The following is a 21,578-nucleotide window of genomic DNA, read 5'->3' as shown; positions in this document are numbered from 1 at the left end:
AACACTATGCCCCATGGCTCCCAACCCCAAACAAACACTATGCCCCATGGCCCCCTCACCCCCAACCAAACACTATGCCCCATGGCTTCCACCCCACCCAAACACTATGCCCCTTGGCTCCCAACCCCAAACAAACACTATGCCCCGTGGCCCCCTCACCCCCAACCAAACACTATGCCCCATGGCTCCCACCTCCAACCAAACACTATGCCCCCTGTCCCTCACCCCCCAAGCAAACACTATGCCCCATGGCTCCCAACCCCAAACAAACACTATGCACCATGGCCCCCTCACCCCCAACCAAACACTATGCCCCATGGCTCCCACCCCACCCAAACACTATGCCCCATGGCTCCCAACCCCAAACAAACACTATGCCCCGTGGCCCCCTCACCCCCAACCAAACACTATGCCCCATGGCCCCCTCACCCCCAAACACTATGCCCCATGGCTCCCACCTCCAACCAAACACTATGCCCCCTGTCCCTCACCCCCCAAGCAAACACTATGCCCCCTGTCTCTCACCGCCAACCAAACACTATGCCCCATGGCTCCCAACCCCAAACAAACACTATGCCCCATGGCCCCCTCACCCCCAACCAAACACTATGCCCCAAACGCACTCAAGCATGCACCCATACAGACCCAAACCCCCCACCCCCCAAATCAACACACACAAACATGCACCCATACAGACCCGAACCCCCCACCCCCCCAAATCAGCAAACTCTCAAACAAGCACCCATACAGACCCGAACCCCCACCCCCCAACTCAGCACACACACAAACATGCACCCATACAGACCCGAACCCCCCACCCCCAACTCAGCGCACACACACACACACTCAAGCATGCACCCATACAGACCCGAACCCCCACCCCCCCAAATCAGCAAACTCTCAAACAAGCACCCATACAGACCCGAACCCCCACCCCCCAACTCGGCACACACACAAACATGCACCCATACAAACCCGAACCCCCCACCCCCCCAAATCAGCAAACTCTCAAACAAGCACCCATACAGACCCGAACCCCCACCCCCCAACTCAGCACACACACAAACATGCACCCATACAGACCCGAACCCCCCACCCCCAACTCAGCACACACACAAACATGCACCCATACAGACCCGAACCCCCCACCCCCCCAACTCAGCACACACACAAACATGCACCCATACAGACCCGAACCCCCACCCCCCAACTCAGCACACACACAAACATGCACCCATACAGACCGGAACCCCCCACCCCCCCCAACATATACACAAAATACATTCAAACACAAACATTCATACACATCCGACACCCCCCTCACCCCCGCATCTCAACATATACACAAAATACATTCAAACACAAACATTCATACACATCCGACACACCCCCTCACCTCAACATATACACAAAATACATTCAAACACAAACATTCATACACATCCGACACACCCCCTCACCTCAACATATACACAAAATACATTCAAACACAAACATTCATACACATCCGACACACCCCCCCCACCCCCGCATCTCAACATACACTCAAAATACATTCAAACACAAACATTCATACATATCCGACACACCCCCCCACCCCCGCATCTCAACATACACTCAAAATACATTCAAACACAAACATTCATACACATCCGACACACACCCCCACCCCCGCATCTCAACATATACACAAAATACATTCAAACACAAACATTCATACACATCCGACACACCCTCTCACCTCAACATATACACAAAATACATTCAAACACAAACATTCATACACATCCGACACCCCCCCCACCCCCGCATCTCAACATACACTCAAAATACATTCAAACACAAACATTCATACACATCCGACACCCCCGCATCTCAACATACACTCAAAATACATTCAAACACAAACATTCATACACATCCGACACACCCCCCCACCCCCGCATCTCAACCTACACTCAAAATACATTCAAACACAAACATTCATACACATCCGACACACCCCCCCACCCCCGCATCTCAACATACACTCAAAATACATTCAAACACAAACATTCATACACATCCGACACACCCCCCCACCCCCGCATCTCAACATACACTCAAAATACATTCAAACACAAACATTCATACACATCCGACACCCCCCCCCACCCCCGCATCTCAACATACACTCAAAATACAATCAAACACAAACATTCATACACACAAACATAAAGCAAAACAAACCCGACACACAAACACAAACAGACCACTTACCGGAGACGTGCTGGAAGGCAGGCAGGTAAGCGGCAGGTAAGCTGGAACGCTGGAATCGCACTACGGCTGGCGTGGTCCAAGGCTGAAATGCCTTCCGGCATCAAGCCTTATGGACCACGCCAGCCGTAGTGCTGGCCCTCCATTGGTGCAGCACACACGCATTACGTGGCTCGTAGGAGTGACGTGATGCGTGTGTGTGCTGAGCCAATGAGGGCCAGTGTTTTCACCGGCCCGGAAGACGACAAAGACTTTCCTAATGGAGGGCGGCCGCGGGCCGCCCTCCATTAGGAAAGTCTTTGTGCCTCGCGGGCCGGTCAAAAGGGCATGGCGGGCCGCAACTGGCCCGCGGGCCGTATGTTGTGCACCCATGGGCTAGATGAACCTCATTCATATGGCCATCATCAGGACGGGTTCTGTGTGAAATGACGTCTGTGCTATGGGGTAAATTCACAGGCACTGTATAAGAGATCCGCTAGCCGCGTTGGCTGGTCTCTAGGTAATCCTCTCACCGGCAAAATCCAGGTAAGAAGGTCAAGGAGTGCTCTCTCAAAAAAACAACAATCCGCCGTTGGGTGCACGGTTTGGATCGTGTATCAGGCAGAACTGGTAGTCTGCAGGAAAAAGACAGCGGGCAGCGTCTCCTCAAGCTGCTGAGTCACTGGGGAGAGCCGGCAGCAAAGTGTTAGTGACTAACTAACACTTGCTGTCCACACATGCAAATTTCTCTTTTGTGTCCTTGCAAATGTTTTATGTTGTTTTAAGAACCTTGTTTTGTAACTTCACACCATTGAATTGTGCATTTTTGACAAACACCCACACAGATTGGGTTTGTTATACACAGTCTTTATTTTTGCCTGAAAAACGCCTTGATACAGTGTGTTGAAAACATATTCTTGTTTGTTCTGTTGTGGTCCAAGAAACCATTTGGATGTCTGTTTCTCCCTGGAATTGTGCTTTTATGTATACCACTCACACAGTTCCAATATATAAAATAATTGTCAGAGATTTTTTTTCTCTACGATATAACCTCCGAGTATTGTCTCATTGAAGAAACGGCAGAGTTTACACAAAAAATTGTGGGATTTCGCGTGTATGAGCAATAGTGTTCTTGCCCTGACTAGCTACATAAAAACCTTTTCTCCTACACCAAGGTTTACCCCTGGGGGGGCCCAGAACGGCCGACCCATGATGCCACTCAATCACCCAGACTCCCCGTCCTTCCATGCTCCGCTCCAGCGCACCAACAGGGTCCTCGGACCGGTCACCCATGGGTGACCACATCACAAGCCCGCACCAAACACTGTTCCCTCTTAGGAGCACACTGAGCCAAAGCCAGTACTCGTAACCATTCCTAACAAATACATTGGGCTTTATATCACGTTTTCTGTTAGTCCAACCCTGAAGCCTGGGATCGTATATATTAAACCTGTGCCGCTCAGTGTTATCCTGCTTCAGAGACGTGCACAAACAGGCAGCCGGAAACATGACCTCACAAGTTAAACACGAACAGCACTACTCGCACTTACCTTACGAGATTCACGCTACATCCATTACAGGGCCTAGACCACAAACTGCCACTCATCTCACAGCACGCTTCAAACGGCTATCCTGCGATGTTCTTTAATGCTGTTATAGACACAACCTCTCCCATGTTGATGGCAATGGTCTCCTCATCTCTACCTGCCATCCCTCCCGCGGCACCACCAGACAAAAACACAAAGATCAGGGCTGCTGCCTGGCCTCTTCCGCGGTAGTCTGGGCACATTTGATGGAAGAGTGGGAGCACAGCTCTACCCCCTCAACCCCCTCCCATAGGACATACACGCCTGAGACTATGCACCCTGAGAACTTCTGGTGGACCTTTCTCACACAGCCGGCCTTCCAATATTGCTGTCTCAGCATTTTGCTGGGTGCTTGCTTGCATTAGGACTAGCAGCCTTATATCCTGTGGCAGCCTCCCTCACTACGGTCTATGCTTGCTAGAGCTGACTGACCCATCACATATTTTGAACTACAACTCCAAAGGTCGTAGTCCCTTGCATTATGGGCACCAGTGAGCGCGCATTTCAAAATTACTTCTTTGATTTTCCTAGCTGATCGGTGCAATGTTCTTCCTTGGGTGATGTATACATGGGGGAAATATGCATTCTAGAGGGCAAAGGCTGAAGGCAAGTACCATTGTCCTACAGTTCGAGTTGGCCTTTTTGCCACCTTTTGAGGTCATTGAGCCTCCTGGAGAATAGTGTACATGACTATTTGTTATCCCATGGTCTACAGCATGCCACAGCATTTCTCAGGGGTGTGGTTTCTATTACAAAAAATGTCATCGCGCAAAAAAAATTGCGAATTGGTTGTGTTTCTTCCCCCTGCATGATATGTTGCACTTGAAGGAACTTTTAAATCGTTTTCCAGTGGAATCTGTCACAAGACTATAGAAATGCTTTCATTACTGGGCAATTCAATTAATAACTTCCTCGGAATGAAGAGCCGTTTTTTTTTTTTTAAACTGTGTGGGTGAACCCATTTCAGACATGTACAAAGACATATTTGTTTGGAGTTCCTGTGTGAAGAGTAAAAATAGGGGGGGAAAAGTAAAATTCTTTCTCGATTACTTCCTCCCAGGCTTGAGTCATCACTGAACAGTGGGTAGGGCCCGCAGCATTCAGCCTACAAGAGGAGAAAGGATTTCAACCCTGAAGCAGGAAAGTCGGCTGTAAGGACTTCCTCGAAATTGGGGGGTTTGCAGGGGAGCCACCATGACTGACATTACCATTGTGAAAGAAGGCTGGGTGCAGAAGAGGGGTGAGTTTCCGTGCATCGTTTTTTGGCTTTTTGACATACGTAGTCATCCGAGACATTTTCATTACTTGTTCATGGAAACCGGGATATTGCTCCACTGGTTGTAGATTTCTTCCCTCTACAAGATAAGTTTCACTTGAAGGAACTTTTGAATCGTTTTCTAGTGGAATCTGTCACAAGACTAGGCAAATGCTTTCATTAATGGGCGATCTTGAGAAAGGCCAAAAGGTTAAAAGCACGTGTGATCTCATTTCAATGTGTTTTGGACAGCAGCCCTGACCATTTAATCTAGCTCATTGTTGAGCGTCTTTAATGGAAGTGGTTTGCTCCAAATGTTTTATTTCTCCATCTTTGGTGTGTTTTGGTGAACTTCGTTGGCAATTTGTTTTGGTTGTAATGGCTTACACAATTGTTCAGCAACGTCCCAATTTTGGTAGCTGTCTTGAATTAACATTTATAATTACACTCGTATTTCTTAGCATTTTGGTCAGTGTGCCCTTTTGTGAAAGTGAGAACCACATTTCTGTTTTAGAAGCTACATTGGAAGAAATTTGGTTCAAATCAATATGGAACTTTGTATGCATAGCATGCTATAATTGCCTAAGCAGAAAACGAGTGCCTGTGTTCTTTGCAGTATTGGAAGTGAACATTGCTTTTATAGAAATTCACTGCAAACATTAAATGCCCAAAGTTTTCAAGAGATTCTTGGAGTTTATTTTCAACATTAGCAGTTTAAATGTGGTCAAGAATGGGTGTTAAACTGATCGTGTATCTAAATAATGGTGATCTATGTATTTCTTTGTGGTTCTGTTACTATCTGGTTTAGCTGAAGTGCATTGCATAACATTGTCTTACTTTTGAAGGTTCGAAATTGTAAGAAGAGGACCATGAATATCCAATCAAAACGGACTTGACCCATTCACTAAATGAACGTTTTGCAGACAGTTGGCTACCTCCTTCAACATACTTGCGTGGTGTCCCCTTCAAATTATCTGTTGTAATTTGTTGGCATTTAGGCAACTGTGCAGTCTCTAAGGCAGATGACTGATTGCAACCTTAGACATAAACAGGTTGCTGTCCCGTTGTTGTCCACAACTGTCGAATGGAATGCACCATTGATGTCGTCTTACACTTCATGTTCTCTTAAACCCCATTGATCAGACCGTGGCTTTTTTTTTTTTTTTTTTTTTTTAACTGGACAATCTTTAGGGCTAAGCCTGCCCTTGTAGTCTTTTCAACATGCAGTGGTTGAAATTGGGGCGGACTAAGAGTACAACGTTTTTTTCGAAAAAAAATAAACCATCACCCCTTACTCTTTACTTTATAGAGTACTGTTCCTGGGCAGTGGGCTAATGCCACCTTTTTGTTGCTTGCTGCACCCAGGATTCATACCTGTGCCCTGCAGGTACGGAACTGGTGGTGTAGCATGTTAAGCTATCAAACTGATTCAGCTTTGGTTTGGTTTTACAATTATCTGCGTGGGACATGAAGCCCATTCCAAAGCTAAGACACATTATTAAACCCACAGTGATCAGGTATTCCCAATGCTGGAGGTCTAACTTCCCAGCTCAGAGGACCTCTGCTCTAGTTTGCCTTTTTAAGTATGGGAACGCTAGATTGCTGCAGTCATGGGCGTTTGGGTAATAGGGTTGGATGTGGTCTATGGCATGCTCCTTAAAAGGTGTGAAGGTGGGTGATTTAGAAAGGAAAGGGGTACAGAAAGCTGCATCATGTGGAGAAAAAGGACTACCAAAAGGTGATTGTACGGTGCATTTTCTTTCACTGTTTTTATTTCGGTATTGATATTAAGGGTGAAATGAAGAGGAAGAATACCAAGTAGTGGGTTTGTTGGCGGGGATGGAAGGGTAATTTCATATTTGGGTCGAGGGAGAGGGTGGACCAATGGGGTTGGTGGGGGGGATGGTTGTAGGTCCCCCTATCTTTTTTTTTTTTCTTTTTTCTTTTTTTACATTTCATTTAGACCTGAGATTATCAGTCTGCTGACCATCCTTTGTAAAGCTGCATGACTCGCTTGTGCCATGTACATGGTGTCTTGTAAGATCTAACTCCGAGGTGTTACAGACGGCTTCTGCCTCCTTAGGTTGACGGAGGCAGTGCTCCAGATAAGATTTTGAGGTGGGAGTATTATACTTCCTGTTTTTGAACTTTGAGAGTAAATGTGATTTTAAGAGAGTAAAAATGACTTCCGTGTTCGGTCCACAAACTGGGCCTTTGATTGGCTCAAAGGACGACATGTTGTCTGTGGACATCGGACGTGCCCGCTGATTGGGTGGTAAAAAGTGTGAAGTGCGCCAGATTTTTGGAAACGCCCGCCATGTTGGATTCACAGACACTAGCGGTGTGTCCGCGAACACCGCAGTGAAAACCTACTAAAACAACACAACATTGGACTTGTCAAACTAATGAAACAATCTCTGGAGAGGTGAAGGGTGATTGGGATGGGATGAGATATGACCTTAAAGCCCACAAAACAGGTGTTTTTTCAACTCTGATGTCTGCGAACAGTCCGGATGTCTGAAGCAGTCCTGTGATGGCGATGTTCGAGACATCTATGCTTATTTGTGCATTACAAAGTTGGAGAAAATCAGTTTTTGGATGGCATATAACTTTTGTGCCACTCTATGAAACTGCATGCAATTTTGGAATTTCATTCTAGACCTGACCCTGAATGGTTCTGAAAGTGTGTTGCTGTTTTTTGGAGAAGGAACAAAATTAGAGGGGCGGGGGGGTCCCAAAATATTTTAAAAGCTTATAAATGTGGCGCCATTTGACAAATGTGCAAATCAATTTGCAAAAAGAGTGTAGACCTATATATGAATGTTTTTGCTAAGTTTAGTGGGATTTGGTCAAGAGGGGGCAAAGTTATGACTATGGTATATCCGTACATTTTGAAACTTGTGGAAAAAAAACATGGGCGTATTTGCAGCAAACTCGTGTAAGGAGCATTGGCAAGTACCTGAAAGCATGGTTTTGCAAATGTGTCTGTTTTATTTTTTGAAAAGTGTTATAATGTATGTATAAAAAATAGTATATACCTTTTGATGACTGAGGTATAGCCTGTGGCCATGGGCAGTGGCCAGATTGTCTGGGGCATGGCCTAATGCTGTGACCCGGACAATCTGGCTACTGGCCATGACCACGAGGTATCAGCAATGCGGTTAAAGTGGGCAGGGCCACCAGGGACCAGCTATGTGGTCGTTTTTCGAAAATTGGGGGATAGGTTTGAATGAGGGAAAACAAATCTACTTGTGGGTACAGGTTGAAGTGCTGGGTGGGATTGCAGCAATATACACGAGGAGGGTTAGCAAGGACTTGAAAGTTTTGCAAATCATGTTTTATATTTTTCAAAAGTCTAAAATGTAAGTACACAAACAGTGATATAACATTGGTATCTGGGCAAAGGGCCTGGCCGTTAGCAAGGAGAAATGTGTGCTGTAGTTTGCTTTTTGGGGCCATGCGGCATTGCCGAAGTGGTAGGTTTGAATGGGAAAAAATATTCTGCTTGCGGTTACAGCCTGAAGTGGTGGACTAGATTACAACAAACCTGCGCAATGAGCTTTAGCAAGGACCTGAAAGCATATTTTTGGAAATGTCTTGTTTTATTTTTCAAAAGTGTAAGAATGCAAGAAGAAAAAAGTGATATACATTTGATGTGTGGGTAGTGGGCCTGGCCCTCGGCAAACGCAAATGTGTACCTTGATATGCTTATTGGGGAATGCAGCATGGCCGAAGCCCATGAACCAGGAAACTGGCCATGGCTGCAAGCCATGAGCACTGGCCATTGGTTACATTATTAGGGTATAGTGGGCACTGAGCTAGGATGCAGGCTAGGTGCAGTGAATAATAGGGGTGGTTTGGGTGGAGTTATGGTGGAGCCTTATGCCGTAGGCAATTGAAAGATGATTTACATCCCAGCATGTGCTGCTAACGACCAGCATAACAACATAAGTATGTGTTGCAAACCATGTTTCTAGGAGGTTTATAGTGTGTGTGTGTGTGTGTGTGTGTGTATATATATATATATATATGTGTGTATATATATATATATATATACACACTATGAGGCTTGTGGAATCTGCCAACATCTAGTAGAAGCTGCGGAATATTAGTTTGTTTTTCGAAACTCAAAGGGGCTTCGAACCAGGGCATGCCAGTAATACTGTCCCTAGTGTGACATCCCCTGTACCCATGATCCATCATGCGTGTAGGACACTTGGATTGTTTTTTTCCGCCATACTAGTCGGACGCATGTTGCGGAGTTCCCTCGGCTTTAGCTGTTTATACTTATTATTAAAAGAACTTCCACGTTCACTTCCCCCCCTATGCTGAATATCAACGCAGGTGAAGATCGAGGAAACCAGCCGTCGAGGACTGCCAAGACGGACTTTAGACCTTGGTCGGCCTCGGCCTCAGCCCTGAACAGTAGGGAGAGGGGGGTCATACAGGCTTCTTTCCACCTTTTTTTTCCTACATATACCCACCCGCTGCCATTTTATAACATGGAGAGTAATCCATTTAAGTTGTGCCCAAAGTGGGTAGATGAGCACAGAACATGCAATCTGTGTCTCCCACGAGACCACCCCGAGGCTACGTGTCGAGCTTGCAAGCTCTTCAAGCCAAATACCCTTAAAGACAGCTCAACTAAATGCTGGGCCCACTACGCCAGGCAGCTAGAGGCCATGGAAGTGGAGGGGACATTCAGCGATGGCAGCAACGCCGCCGAATCGGATGGTGAGGGCAGAGGGGTGACTTCGGACACCCATGCGCAGGCCCCCGACCCCGAAGGACTGGCAGGCGGCCACATAAAACACTGCCTTTCACGCCAAGGGCCCACTTTACAAGAGGTACTGGAGCCACTCTGGCTTTCCTTGCAAATGTACCCCTTGACAGCATTTGCAAAGCAGCTACATGGAGCTCTATTCACACTTTTTCTCAGCAATACTGCATTGACACTCATTCCAAGACAGATACTCAAGTGGGACAGGTGGTTCTAAGACATTTGTTCGCTCACGACCCTTCTCACATCCCACCTCCTCCTCCTTCTAACACTGCTCGTCTAATCTATGCACAGCATGTTATCTAAGCAGATGCCACAAGCCTCAAAAGGGATACATTACTCACCGTAATCGTATTTCTGATGCATATATCTGCTTAGATTCACATACACCCGCCCTTCCTCCCCTCTGAGAGAAGGCGCATGGATGCTTGTAGTCTTATCTATCTTATCTGCTAGGATATTCTGTACTCGCGCTACTCCTAATGCTTCCTCATGTAAGGAAAACAAATCTGTGAGAGACCATAGGTACAGGGAACGTCACACTAGGGATAGTATTACTGGCATGCCCTGGTTCAACGCCACTTGTTGAGTTTCAAAAAACAAACTAATACTCCACAGCTTCCACTAGATGGCGGCCTATGCACAGCATGTGAATCTAAACTGATACAAGCATCAGAAATAAGATTAAGGTGAGTAATGTATTATATATATATATATATATATATATATATATTTCAAATGAGAACAGCGTCTAAAGACACCGTTCAGGCGAGCAGCACTCCACACACAAGTGTTCCAAAATAACAAATAATAGTCACGGACAGCCAACAGCAAACACTGAAACTTCGGTAGTGTTTATAAACCAACCTTTATTTTTCATTCGCAGCAGTTAAAAAATCCATTAAATTCGCCCAGTGAGAGTTTTCTTTGCCATACGGCAGCCTGATGCGTTTCGCCACTAGCCAGTGGCTTGTTCAGTCACTCATCACCCACAGGAAGTTCGTTTTTTATAAAAAAAAACACAGCCAGTGAAAAACATAGAAAAGGTGACTCACAGAATCAACATGATGGCTGTTAGCCATTTTGGCTTGGGCTGCTGGGACTCATTGCTAATCACGTGAAGTAACTCCCAATTCAACCTATTAAGTTCATGTTACACAAATGAGATCATACTTTTAAACATGAAATATGGAAAAGCAATTTATAGCCGTTAGTGTTTTCAAACCGAACAATAGCATATTGCTCGGTCCGTGATCGAAAAAAGGCAGAGCCTAGTCGTGCGTGCTACAATGTTATTAGTACAGTGTTAAGAGCATAATTTTAAAAGGAGTTTAACACATTTCTCCAAATTAGAGACCAAGGATATATACACCAAATAGTTTACAGCATGCAAATTCATCATCATAAACAATTTTTAAGAAAATGTTTTTGCCTAGTGCATGAGCATGAGACGGTCTCTACCCCGAGCCATAGCAAAAATAATATAATGAATACAAATCTGCAAAGAATGTTTGCAGACCAAGGTAGTCATTATATATATATATATATATATATATATATATATATATATATATATATATATATATATATATATATATATATATATATATATATATATACAAAATAATGGAGATGTGTATATGATTCTAATTACTATCTCAGTTAGTAGACAGTGTTGTACAAGTATATAAAGTGCATAGTGCATACCTAATGTATTCAAGAATGTTTCAATATACATTGATATTTTCATGTGCAAAGAATGCATTCCTATGATAGGGATAGTTTCATATTATAAGAACAACATTGTCATAGTATAAAGTGCATAGTGCAAACTACTGACATTCTCTAAACTGTTTTAAATACATTAAAAATAGCATGATACAGCACTAAAAACCAAATTTCATACAGAATCATATACATAGGATCTACCTTAAATAGTAAATTGGCAATAATGTATTCAAATAGTTGCTATTTTGGGTATAGTAATATCAAAATGGGTATAAAAGAAAGATGTGTTCTAAAGTGCCAAGTGCATATACACGACAGAGAATAACAAAGTCCTAACACTAACATAAGTTGCTAATCGCACTATTAAAAAACATCAGATATCTAAAGGTTGTAGAAAGGATACCACGGCTCAGAAAATATGCTAAAATCGTGTTGTCATGAACATAAAAGCCTACTAGTGTATACTAATTAGCCAGGTAAATACAAATTTTAAATCATATTGTAAGTCACCATAAAAGTGAAAGATAAAAAGTGATAAGAAAAAAGGAAAGAAAAGAAAACTTTGCTCAAGTAATCAAGCACTTAAGGTTACAATATAAGGTCATTAAAGTAGATGAGCTGATTGGGGTACTATATCATGTTGAGTATGTTCCTTATGTCCCCAAAAAAGTGTAGAGCTCCTCATCAATGTTGTGTCCCACCGGGGTCTTACTCTCAAAGTCTAAAATAAATGTAGTCTTTTCTTGTCGGAGTGTTCTCTCATTAACACCTCCCCTGCGACCTGGGATGACCTTATGTATGCCAAAAAAATGTAAGATTTTCAGAGAAATGTTTTGCCATGGGGTAAGAGCAGTCCTTGTTAGTAATGGCTCTAACGTGTTGCAGGATACGTACTTTAAGCTTACATTTGGAACTTCCTACGTACCATTTGAGGCATGGACACATCAGGACATATACCACCAGTTCTGATTCACATGTAATTTTGCTTTTAATATGGACCAGATGTTTCAATATTGGATGCACATAGCTATTGCAATTCCTTGCTTATTTGCAAATCTTACACCTGGTACATTTAAAGAAACCAGCTCCTGTTGTGGAAAGCCAATTAATATTCATATCATTCCTTTCCACAGCCATATAGCTTTTAACCAATAAGTCTTTTATGGAGGTGCTTTTGCGAAAGGTCATATCAGGATGATTTTGTAACATACCACCCATGTCTTTATCTGCTTTCAGCACTTTCCAATACTTATTGATTATCTGTTTGATAATACGTGAGTGGCTTCCAAATGTCAAAATAAGCCTGGTGGTATTTTCCTCCTCCTTCTTTTGCTTGGTCCTTCTTAGATGTTATTAGCATTTTATGTCTATTCATTTCTCGGACCTTTAGATATGCCCTTTCAATGATCTTTTTTGGGTATTGCTGTTGGAAGTTTTGGGCCGTCACTTTACTGGCTGAATCAAAATCCACAATATTGCTGCAGTTGCGTCTGATGCGGATGAACTCTCCATATGGAATGCTCCATAGAAGAGTCTTGGGATGGGCACTCTTTGCGTGTAATGGGATGTTTGCACCTGTAATTTTTCTGTAGAGACCAGACTCAATTCTTTGCGCCTCTATATTGACTTCTACATCCAAGAATACGATGGATTGGTGGCTGTGGTGTTCAGTGAACTTAAGATTCACATTGTTAGTGTTGAGTGATTTAACGAATTCACACCACAACTCAGTGGAGCCGTCCCAAATTACAAATAAGTCATCAATGTAACGGAGCCACAACATGATTTTTTTCCATTGTATTTTTCATTAGCTTCTGCCCATACTGTTGTTTTCTCCCAATATCCCATCATTAAGTTCGCATATGAAGGTGCGAAAGTCGTGCACATCGCGTTGCCTTGGGTTTGGCAAAAAATGTCATTATTGAATATGAAAACATTGTTATACAAACACATTTCAATCATCTCTAAGATCATCTGGGAATGTTGTAAATAATTCAATGATCTTGTATTGAGGAAGTTTTTGCAGGCGGAAATGCCATCATTGTGTTTAATAGACGTGTATATATTAGCTTCGCTTTGCTCCCCCTGGACAAATCCTCACCAAACTCTGCAAAAAAAAAGTATATGGCCCACTCTGAATTTACTTGTAAAGTTTGGTGAGGTTTGGTCTAGGGGTAGCAAAGTTATAGGGGGGGTTCCAAATTTGTTTTTTTCCCCATAGACTGAATTTGTAAATTTGGTGAAAATCCATCCAGTAGTTTTTTAAAAATGACCAAAAAGTAGGTCACAAAAAATTAGTGATATCTATGTCCGCTCCGTGGACACACTTCCCTGTTCGCTCCGCGGACAGGACACCGATTGGTTAATTGGCTTGCGTCAAGTCTGCGGGCATGCAACGTGTTCGCTGATTGGATGGTGAAGTACGTCAGATTTTTGGAAACGCCCGCCATCTTGGATTCACAGACATCTGCCGGTGTCCGTGAACATCGCAGTAAAAACATATTAAAAAACACAACATTGCGCTCGTCAAACATATCAAATAATTCCTGGGGAGGTGAGGGGTGATGAGGATGGGATGTGATATGGCTGCAAGAAGCAAAAAAAGTGTTTTTTGGCGTGAAAGTCCGCTAACAGTTCGGATGTTCGCAAACAGTCCTGAAAAGTTCGCGGACCCCTCAGCATTACAGGGTTGGTGAAATGCAGTTCTTGAATGGCTTATAACTTTGGCGCCACTTAATAGAACTGCATGAAATTTTGCATGTATATTTCTGACCTGATTCTGAATGAGTTTACAAAGGTTGGTGGGATTCTGTCATGAGGGGGCAAAACTAGAGGGGGGGGGTCCCAAAATAATGTAATGGCTTATAAATGAGGTGCCATTTGACAAATCTACACTTAATTTGGCAAACTGATAATAGATCTAGATATAAATATTTTTGTGAAGTTTGGTGGGATTCTGTCAAGAAGGAGCAAAATTAGAGGGGGCGGCCCAAAATATTGTAAAGGCTTATAAATGTGGTACCATTTGACAAATCTACACAAAGGTTTGCAGAAAGATTATAGATCTAGATATAAATGTTTTCATAAAGTCTGAATGGATTTTGTCAAGTGGGGGCTAGGTTATATGACGATTGTATGTGCATACATTTGACACTTTTGAAAAAATAAAACATGGGTGGATTTCCAGCAAACTTGCGTAAGGAGCATTGGCAAGGACCTACAAGCATGGTTTTGGAAATGTGCCAGTGTTTTATTTTTTGACAAGTGTCATAATGTAGCTACAAAAAATAGCGGTATACCTTTAGTGACTGAGGGGTAACCTGTGGCCATGGGCAGTGGCCAGATTGTCTGGGTCATGGAATAAGGTCATGATCCGGACAATCTGACTACTGGCCATTGTTAGGGAGAATTCTCTTCTAAGGCTAATTTCCCTTACCTATAGAGTCCCCCAGCAGCTTTGCTGGATTCAGAGGGTTTATTTTTTTTCTCCTGCTAAGAGTGAGACTTTTTCCCACTCTTAGACATGTTGATGTGTGTTTTAGGCTATTTTTGTGCTTATGGTCTCAGGTTTTTCTCACCCTCAGAGGTATCATCTTTTTATATGTGTTGCACAGCACCCTCAGTGCAGTAACACAGGGGTGTCATAGTGACCCCCAAACATAGACTCCATACCCTGGGACTGACTATTGTCTCCCAGGGCATGTAAAGTCCCTCTTGACTTTACTAGTCAAAAGTTATGGACAAAACCAGTGCAACCCATCTTACTATGGAAGTACTGGAAAGGGTTAATAGTTTTCCCTGGTGTTCATTTTCGAGAGGGTACTGTCCAATCCCTCTCTCCAAAGTTTCTAGCTGGTGGCAGTGGTTACTACCATTAAATATTCGACCACAAATATTTTCCTATGGGATTTTCCCATTGTTCGAGGCTACCAATTTTACTGTCAGCCTCTAACACACCGCCGGTTTATTTTATTAACTTTACTCTGGTAGGTTTTTATTGCCAGATCTTTGATATTTATTTCTCATGTCTTTCTCTGAAATCCTAACCCATGTTGGGGATCCTTTGTTCTTCCTTTTGGCGGGCTTCTACACAGAAGCCCTCCTTTCGGCGCCACTGAGTCTGGGGTAGACAGGATGTGTGGGAGGGGGAATAGGCACCCTGGACAGGGTTGCCTAAGCAACCCAAGTCGCACTCTGCCCTGATAGGCTGGGCGGTTATCCCACCAGGATAACCACCCCGCTGTGTGAGTGACAGCTAGGCTGTATGAATGGGGATTTTTCTGCATAAAAGTAGGGGTCTAAGGACTGGAGGACGAGACGTTGCCACTGGAACTAATAAACCCGAAGAGGAGAGAAGCTGAAGACACCTGCAATGACTGAACCACCGGTGAAGCCCTGCTGCAGATCTCACCACTTTTTCTCCAACGACTCGAAGATCTTCACCTGCAATAGTCTTCTTCCCTTGAGCTGGTGGGGCCAACCAGTCTGCCAGTCGCCTTCCAGGACCTGTCTTGGTCGAATCGCCAGTGCCAAGCACTAGGAGAGCAGATAGCCAGGCACCCGTCCACCACAACCGCGATTTAAAGGAGCATACATTTTTATTCCGTTTTGGCAGCACCACGGCTGGCTTCATCCCTGTGCAGTAACTCGAACCATCCTCCACAACGAGAGCCTCTCTTCCTCTGCTGGACCTCCCGTACTGCCAGGAACTACCGCCACCGCAGGCGCCTCTTCCACTTTTAAGGTACATTGTTCTGCCAAAGCTTTGGTCAGTGTTTCCTTGTCCCTTAGTACTGTAGTCACATTGTGTAAACCCTGAATACTGCTCATCTCCCTCTTGAGATAAGTCTGACTGCTCAGCCACAGCTACCAACTAAATCTGTGTGGAACAGACTGATCCCAAAGGGGATTTATTGCATATATCTGTAGTCTTAATCTTCTGTAGTGCTCCCTAAGGGAACTGCATAGGATTCTGCCTAACAGCCATGACCACAAGGGACAAATCATAGGATTCAAGTGGCCATGTCCACCTGGGACTGGCTTTGTGGTAAAGTTATTCGAAATTAGGATAGATTTGAAAGGGAAGAAAATGTGCTTGTGGTAATATGATCATAGGGTTCTCTTTTTGTCTTCTGCAGGCTGCCATGGAAAGCGAAGAGGGGCCCTGTATGGAACCCCCGCCTTCCCTTTCCATGGTGGTCATCTTGGAAAAAATCCTCTTTTTTAGTACCCCGGGTTCCCGCTTTGGGAACCTAGGCTGCTAATGGCCTTCATCCCCCATTTCAGGGGCTGGAATGGGGGGGTGGAGGGACTAATGGTCCAGAGACCTTGTTATCCACCCTCGCTTCACTTGGGCTGATAACTTGGGCTGCTGGCCCGGTATCCACCGTTCCAGTCCCTGGAACTGAGGATTCTAGTTCTATTTTAACTGTGAAAGGTGGTTCCTAAAGGAACATTTATTTTGTTTTTGGATGCATTTTGTTTTTGGCAGGAGAGCTTGGAACGAAAGGTGGGGAGGGAAATGAGGGAAGAGGTACCAAACACTAATATGGAGGGGCAGGTGGACAGGGGAAAATGTTGTGCATGTTATTTCTAAGGTAGGGGGCAGTGTTTCTCATGCTCTTTGATTACAGCAGTGGTGGTGTCTCTTGGGGAGGAAGGATGGGATAGCTGATTCTATTTTAAGATCGGCGCTTTGGCGTAAGGCGCTTTATAAATCAATAAAATACAAATACAAATAAATAGCAGTTTTGCTAAATGTATGTACTGTGTACAAGATTGTTAATGGATGAGTAGGAATAGGTGTTGGAGCTGTGCAAGAAAAATCTTGAAGTTGAAAGTTCCTAGAACAGTAGAAAATGCAGTTCCGAACTGTCCACGAAGCACAGATCTTATCGTGAAGTGCGTACGGGTTCTCAGACACGTGGACATGCCGCACGCCAGCATATGGTCATATGGCAGTATCTGGAAGGTCTGCAATGAAGTCAGATGTTCGTAGACATTATGGTAAAGTTGCGCTACTAAAAACCTATGAAATTCAGTGAAAACACTTTGTTAAAGGGACGTTATGGTTCCAAGAAAAACCCCTGAAATTCGCCAGTTATGGTAAGCTAAGCAACCATAACTCGCGCCACCACCGTGCACTGCTAAAACGAACACCCTGGACATCAAAGATGACATCACAAATGTCATTGATGACCTCGCATGTCTGGCTCACTCTTTTTTCCTTTACTGATATGTCTAGGCCAGTAACAGTCAGGAACTCAAAATTCACTATACTGTAGTACAAAGTACTATATTTGTAGACTTGTACTTCAAATATGTTCTTACAGTAATTCACTTAACGTCCACTCAAAGCATATGGAACATATACAAAGGGGAAAACAGACTTGGAAGACAGCAATGCTTTCCATGTATGAAGATGATTAGTAAGGTTATCAACACTGTCTTATAGTTATGTTTTTTTTATTACTGTAGTTTCCCTGGATATGCTTATATTTGTACACATTGCACTTGCACTACTTTCCTTATGGTCTAGTCACAATATGTGATAGTTATACATAGGGAAGTAGTAGCTTTGAAGCAGAGCAATCATTTCTGTGCATGAAGATAATCAGTTAGGTTATGAAGATTGTCGGGTAATACTGATGTTTTTTGTTTACTTCACTTTCCCTGTATATGCTCTATTTGTATGTGTTGTCTGTGTTTTGTGTGCAGTAATGCAATAATGTAGTAGGTGGGTTTGATTAGGTACTTATTAAATGTTTCACAGTATGCAAGACTCTAATAAGAAAGCATTTATAATTTTAGTATTTAACATGGCAAGATTATTAATATTGCATCTCCATCATGTCTGCTGCACACTATGCCTATGTTACTACATGTGTACCTTAGTATATTGGAAAAAACGTCATAATACAATGCTATTTGGATTAATGCATTACTTAATGCACTACGTACCTCATGATATTTATTCCAATGGTCCTTGACACTTTTTTTATTAACATTACAATAAGAATCCCTTGTACAGACTTCAAGAAAGGTAAATGCACATGTAATGTCATCACTGTCATCCTTGACATTTGTGATGTCATCTTTGATGTACACACACACACACACACACCATTCTTTGTTAAAGGGATGTTATTACAGTTAAGATGCATCCCACCCATGGGACCCATCTGCTCCAGTAGTTTCCCAGCTTGGCATCCGTTGGCATTTCCCTCCTTGGATCTCATGATTACTTGTCCATTCATACTGCCCCTTCTATTTATGCACTTCTCTCACTGCACAATGCGTATGTGTATTTATAAGAGCTTTGTGTACAATTTTATTTTTTTGTAAGGGAAATGCAGATGCAAAAGACTTGTAGAAGATTAAGTTGCAGTTGGTGTGTGAAAGCTTAGTATGGTCTTAGGGTTACATGTACAGTTTTTGGAAGTGATTGGTGGATGGATGTGTGACTGTCTTAAAGAAGGCATTGAGGGAGTGTTACAAATATAAAATTTTAAAAGGGTAGAAGGGCTGCCCTGTGCGATGGTGTGCACATGCCATTTGGGTCTCTTTATGATCCATGGTCTGGAAAGAGTACTGTTGAGGCATTGATAGTTATAAAGTTTGATCGATTGTGGTCCTTATTGATGCTAAAAGTATTTGGGACAGAAAATTGTTTTTGTCCTTTTATATTTTTCTCTAGTATACAATTGTCCATTAGGAGCCAGCCAATGAGATGGCTAGGAAGGTGGGCTTGAAACACTCCACCTCCCCACCCTTCATCCCATTTTATTTTCCACCCCATAATTAGATTTTCCTTTTGTGCAGGAGTGTTCAAAAAGTAAGGTGGGGAGGGAAATGAGGGAAGAGGTACCAACTACTAATATGAAGGGGCAGGTGGACAGGGGAAGATGTTGCAAGTGTGTTAACTCTAAGGTAGGTAGTCAGTGTTTCTCATGCTCTTTGATAACCGCTTCAAAAGCACTTGGAAACTGCCCCCCCGCCCCTGCAGAGTGGTGTGTTGCAATATATACAGAGGACTGTTGTCTTCGAAAGATATGGATAAACAACCTATTTTATCTCTTGCAAGGTAGCTGGTGTGATTTTGCGTCCCTCAGAAGTAGGCTGTGTGGTTACAGCATTGGTTGAGGAAGATGAGGTGGAGGAAGACCGCCTACTCCTTGCTAAGAAAGGAACAACCTTTCTGAGAGCATTGCGGTGGTTGGATTTGGTGTGGCGGCACATGGAGGTCGTCCCATAGGAGTGCTATCCAGGTAGTCAGTAACTGAGTACAACGTTGCACTCAGTGCATTTCACTTTGGTAGCTTTTGCCTTTGGTACATTCCAAGCAGTGGTAAAGAACTGCCACACCCATGATTCTGCCTAGGTGCTAGAGGTAGGCACTTACTCTACCTCATCTTCTTGGTCCTCTTCATTGTCTTTAAAATTACTGCGTTTTTTTTTGTTGTGTAGGTCCACCAGCTGGTGGTGGCTCTTGGGGAGGAGGGATGGCAATCGCTGATACCATTTTGAAGATAACTGGCAGTTTTGCTAATATTCTTCCAAGCATGTGCTCTGTACTAGATAGTTAATGGATGAGTAAGAATAGGTGTAGGAGCTGTGCAAGGGTAAATTTTGAGCTTAAGTTCCTAGATTAGCAGAAAATTCAGTTCCGAACTGTCTGCGAAGCACAGACCTGATTGCGAAGTGCGGACACGTCATGCCGAGTGCAAAGTCACGTGACACTCTGGAAAGTCTGCGATGTCAGACGTTCGCCATCGATGAAAGCAAAAAACTAAGAAAAGTTGCAACAAGTGTATAGAAGTGTTAACAAGGATGCTCGAAGGTGGTAAATGGCAGAGTTTTAAGGTGAAACTTTGTAAATTGGTCAAAAATGTTATATTGGGATATTGGTATGCAATGGTAAAAACCCATGAAATTCACTGAAAAAACTTTGTTAAAAGGACGTTATGGTTAAAAGTAAAACCGAAAACCCCCAGAAATGAGCCAGTTATGGTAAGCTAAGCAACCATAACACGCGCCACCACCCTGCACTGCTAAAACTAACACCCAGGACATCAAAGATGACATCACAAATGTCATTGATGACATCACACATGCAATTAAGTCTTTACAAGGGGTTGAGTTTATTATTTAGGTAACAAGATGTCAGGAGTGATCTGGAGACATATCATGAACTAATCGTTTAAAGAATGTAGTCATCTAAACAAAACATTATATTGGAGTTTTCATATAGGAACATAATCATACATAAACATAGGCAATGGCTGCAGCATGCACCATGGAAGTAAAACATTTTTAATAGTGTAATTTTGGATAGTAAAATAATGAATGCTACCTTGGAGTTTTGAGTAATGTTAAACGCCCAATTAATGGCTAACAATTCAAGACTTACTGCACACTTGTGCTAGTAAAAACAATACATATGGAGACCCACAAGGCATACAAATCAGAGGCACACACAGGGAAACTAAAGTAAAGCAGAAAAACTGCATCACCAGAAAATGTTATGAACATTAAAGTTCATCTTCATGTATGCAAATTAATTGTTTGTTTGAGACCTGCTTATTGCCTCATGTATGTTAACCATGACCTGAGATCAAACCCTAAGGAAAGTACTTTAAGAACATACAAGGTTAACGTCTACATATATAGCACCTTTTTGAATTTTAATATTCGGACTGTCGGAGAACAAAACCACCTGGCCTAGATATGTCGGTGAACAATAACAAGTCGCCCAGATATGTGATGCAAATGACATTTGTGATGTCATCTTGGATGTCTTAGGTGTTAGTTTTAGCAGCGCACAGTGGTGCCACGAGTTATGGTTGCTTAGCTTACCGTAACTAGTGAATTTTTGGGTATTTTTGGTTTTACTTGTAACCATAATGTCCGTTTAACAGTGTTTCATTAAATATGTTTCTTATAACTTTGCTCTTCCTGGACAAATCCTCCCCAAACCTTGGAGAAAAAAAGTATC

General features: G+C 43.2%; 1 protein-coding gene across 2 annotated transcripts in view; it reads left to right on the top strand.

The window, feature by feature from the left end:
- The window catches only part of AKT3 (AKT serine/threonine kinase 3), a 2,870,184-nt gene that overhangs the window by 360,923 nt on the left and 2,487,683 nt on the right, over positions 1–21,578 (top strand). For both annotated transcript variants that reach the window (XM_069607962.1, XM_069607961.1), the window contains one exon: positions 4,882–5,061. In XM_069607962.1, coding sequence (XP_069464063.1) covers positions 5,016–5,061 — 46 coding nt within the window. In that variant the 5' untranslated portion in view covers positions 4,882–5,015. The remainder of the gene's footprint in view (positions 1–4,881; positions 5,062–21,578) is intronic.

This window comes from Ambystoma mexicanum, chromosome 4q (genome assembly GCF_040938575.1).
Source record: "Ambystoma mexicanum isolate Mex_15411 chromosome 4q, UKY_AmexF1_1, whole genome shotgun sequence".
NCBI classification, from domain to species: domain Eukaryota; kingdom Metazoa; phylum Chordata; class Amphibia; order Caudata; family Ambystomatidae; genus Ambystoma; species Ambystoma mexicanum.
The sequence above is the reverse complement of the archived record's forward strand: the minus strand, read 5'-3'. Positions and strand labels throughout refer to the sequence as shown.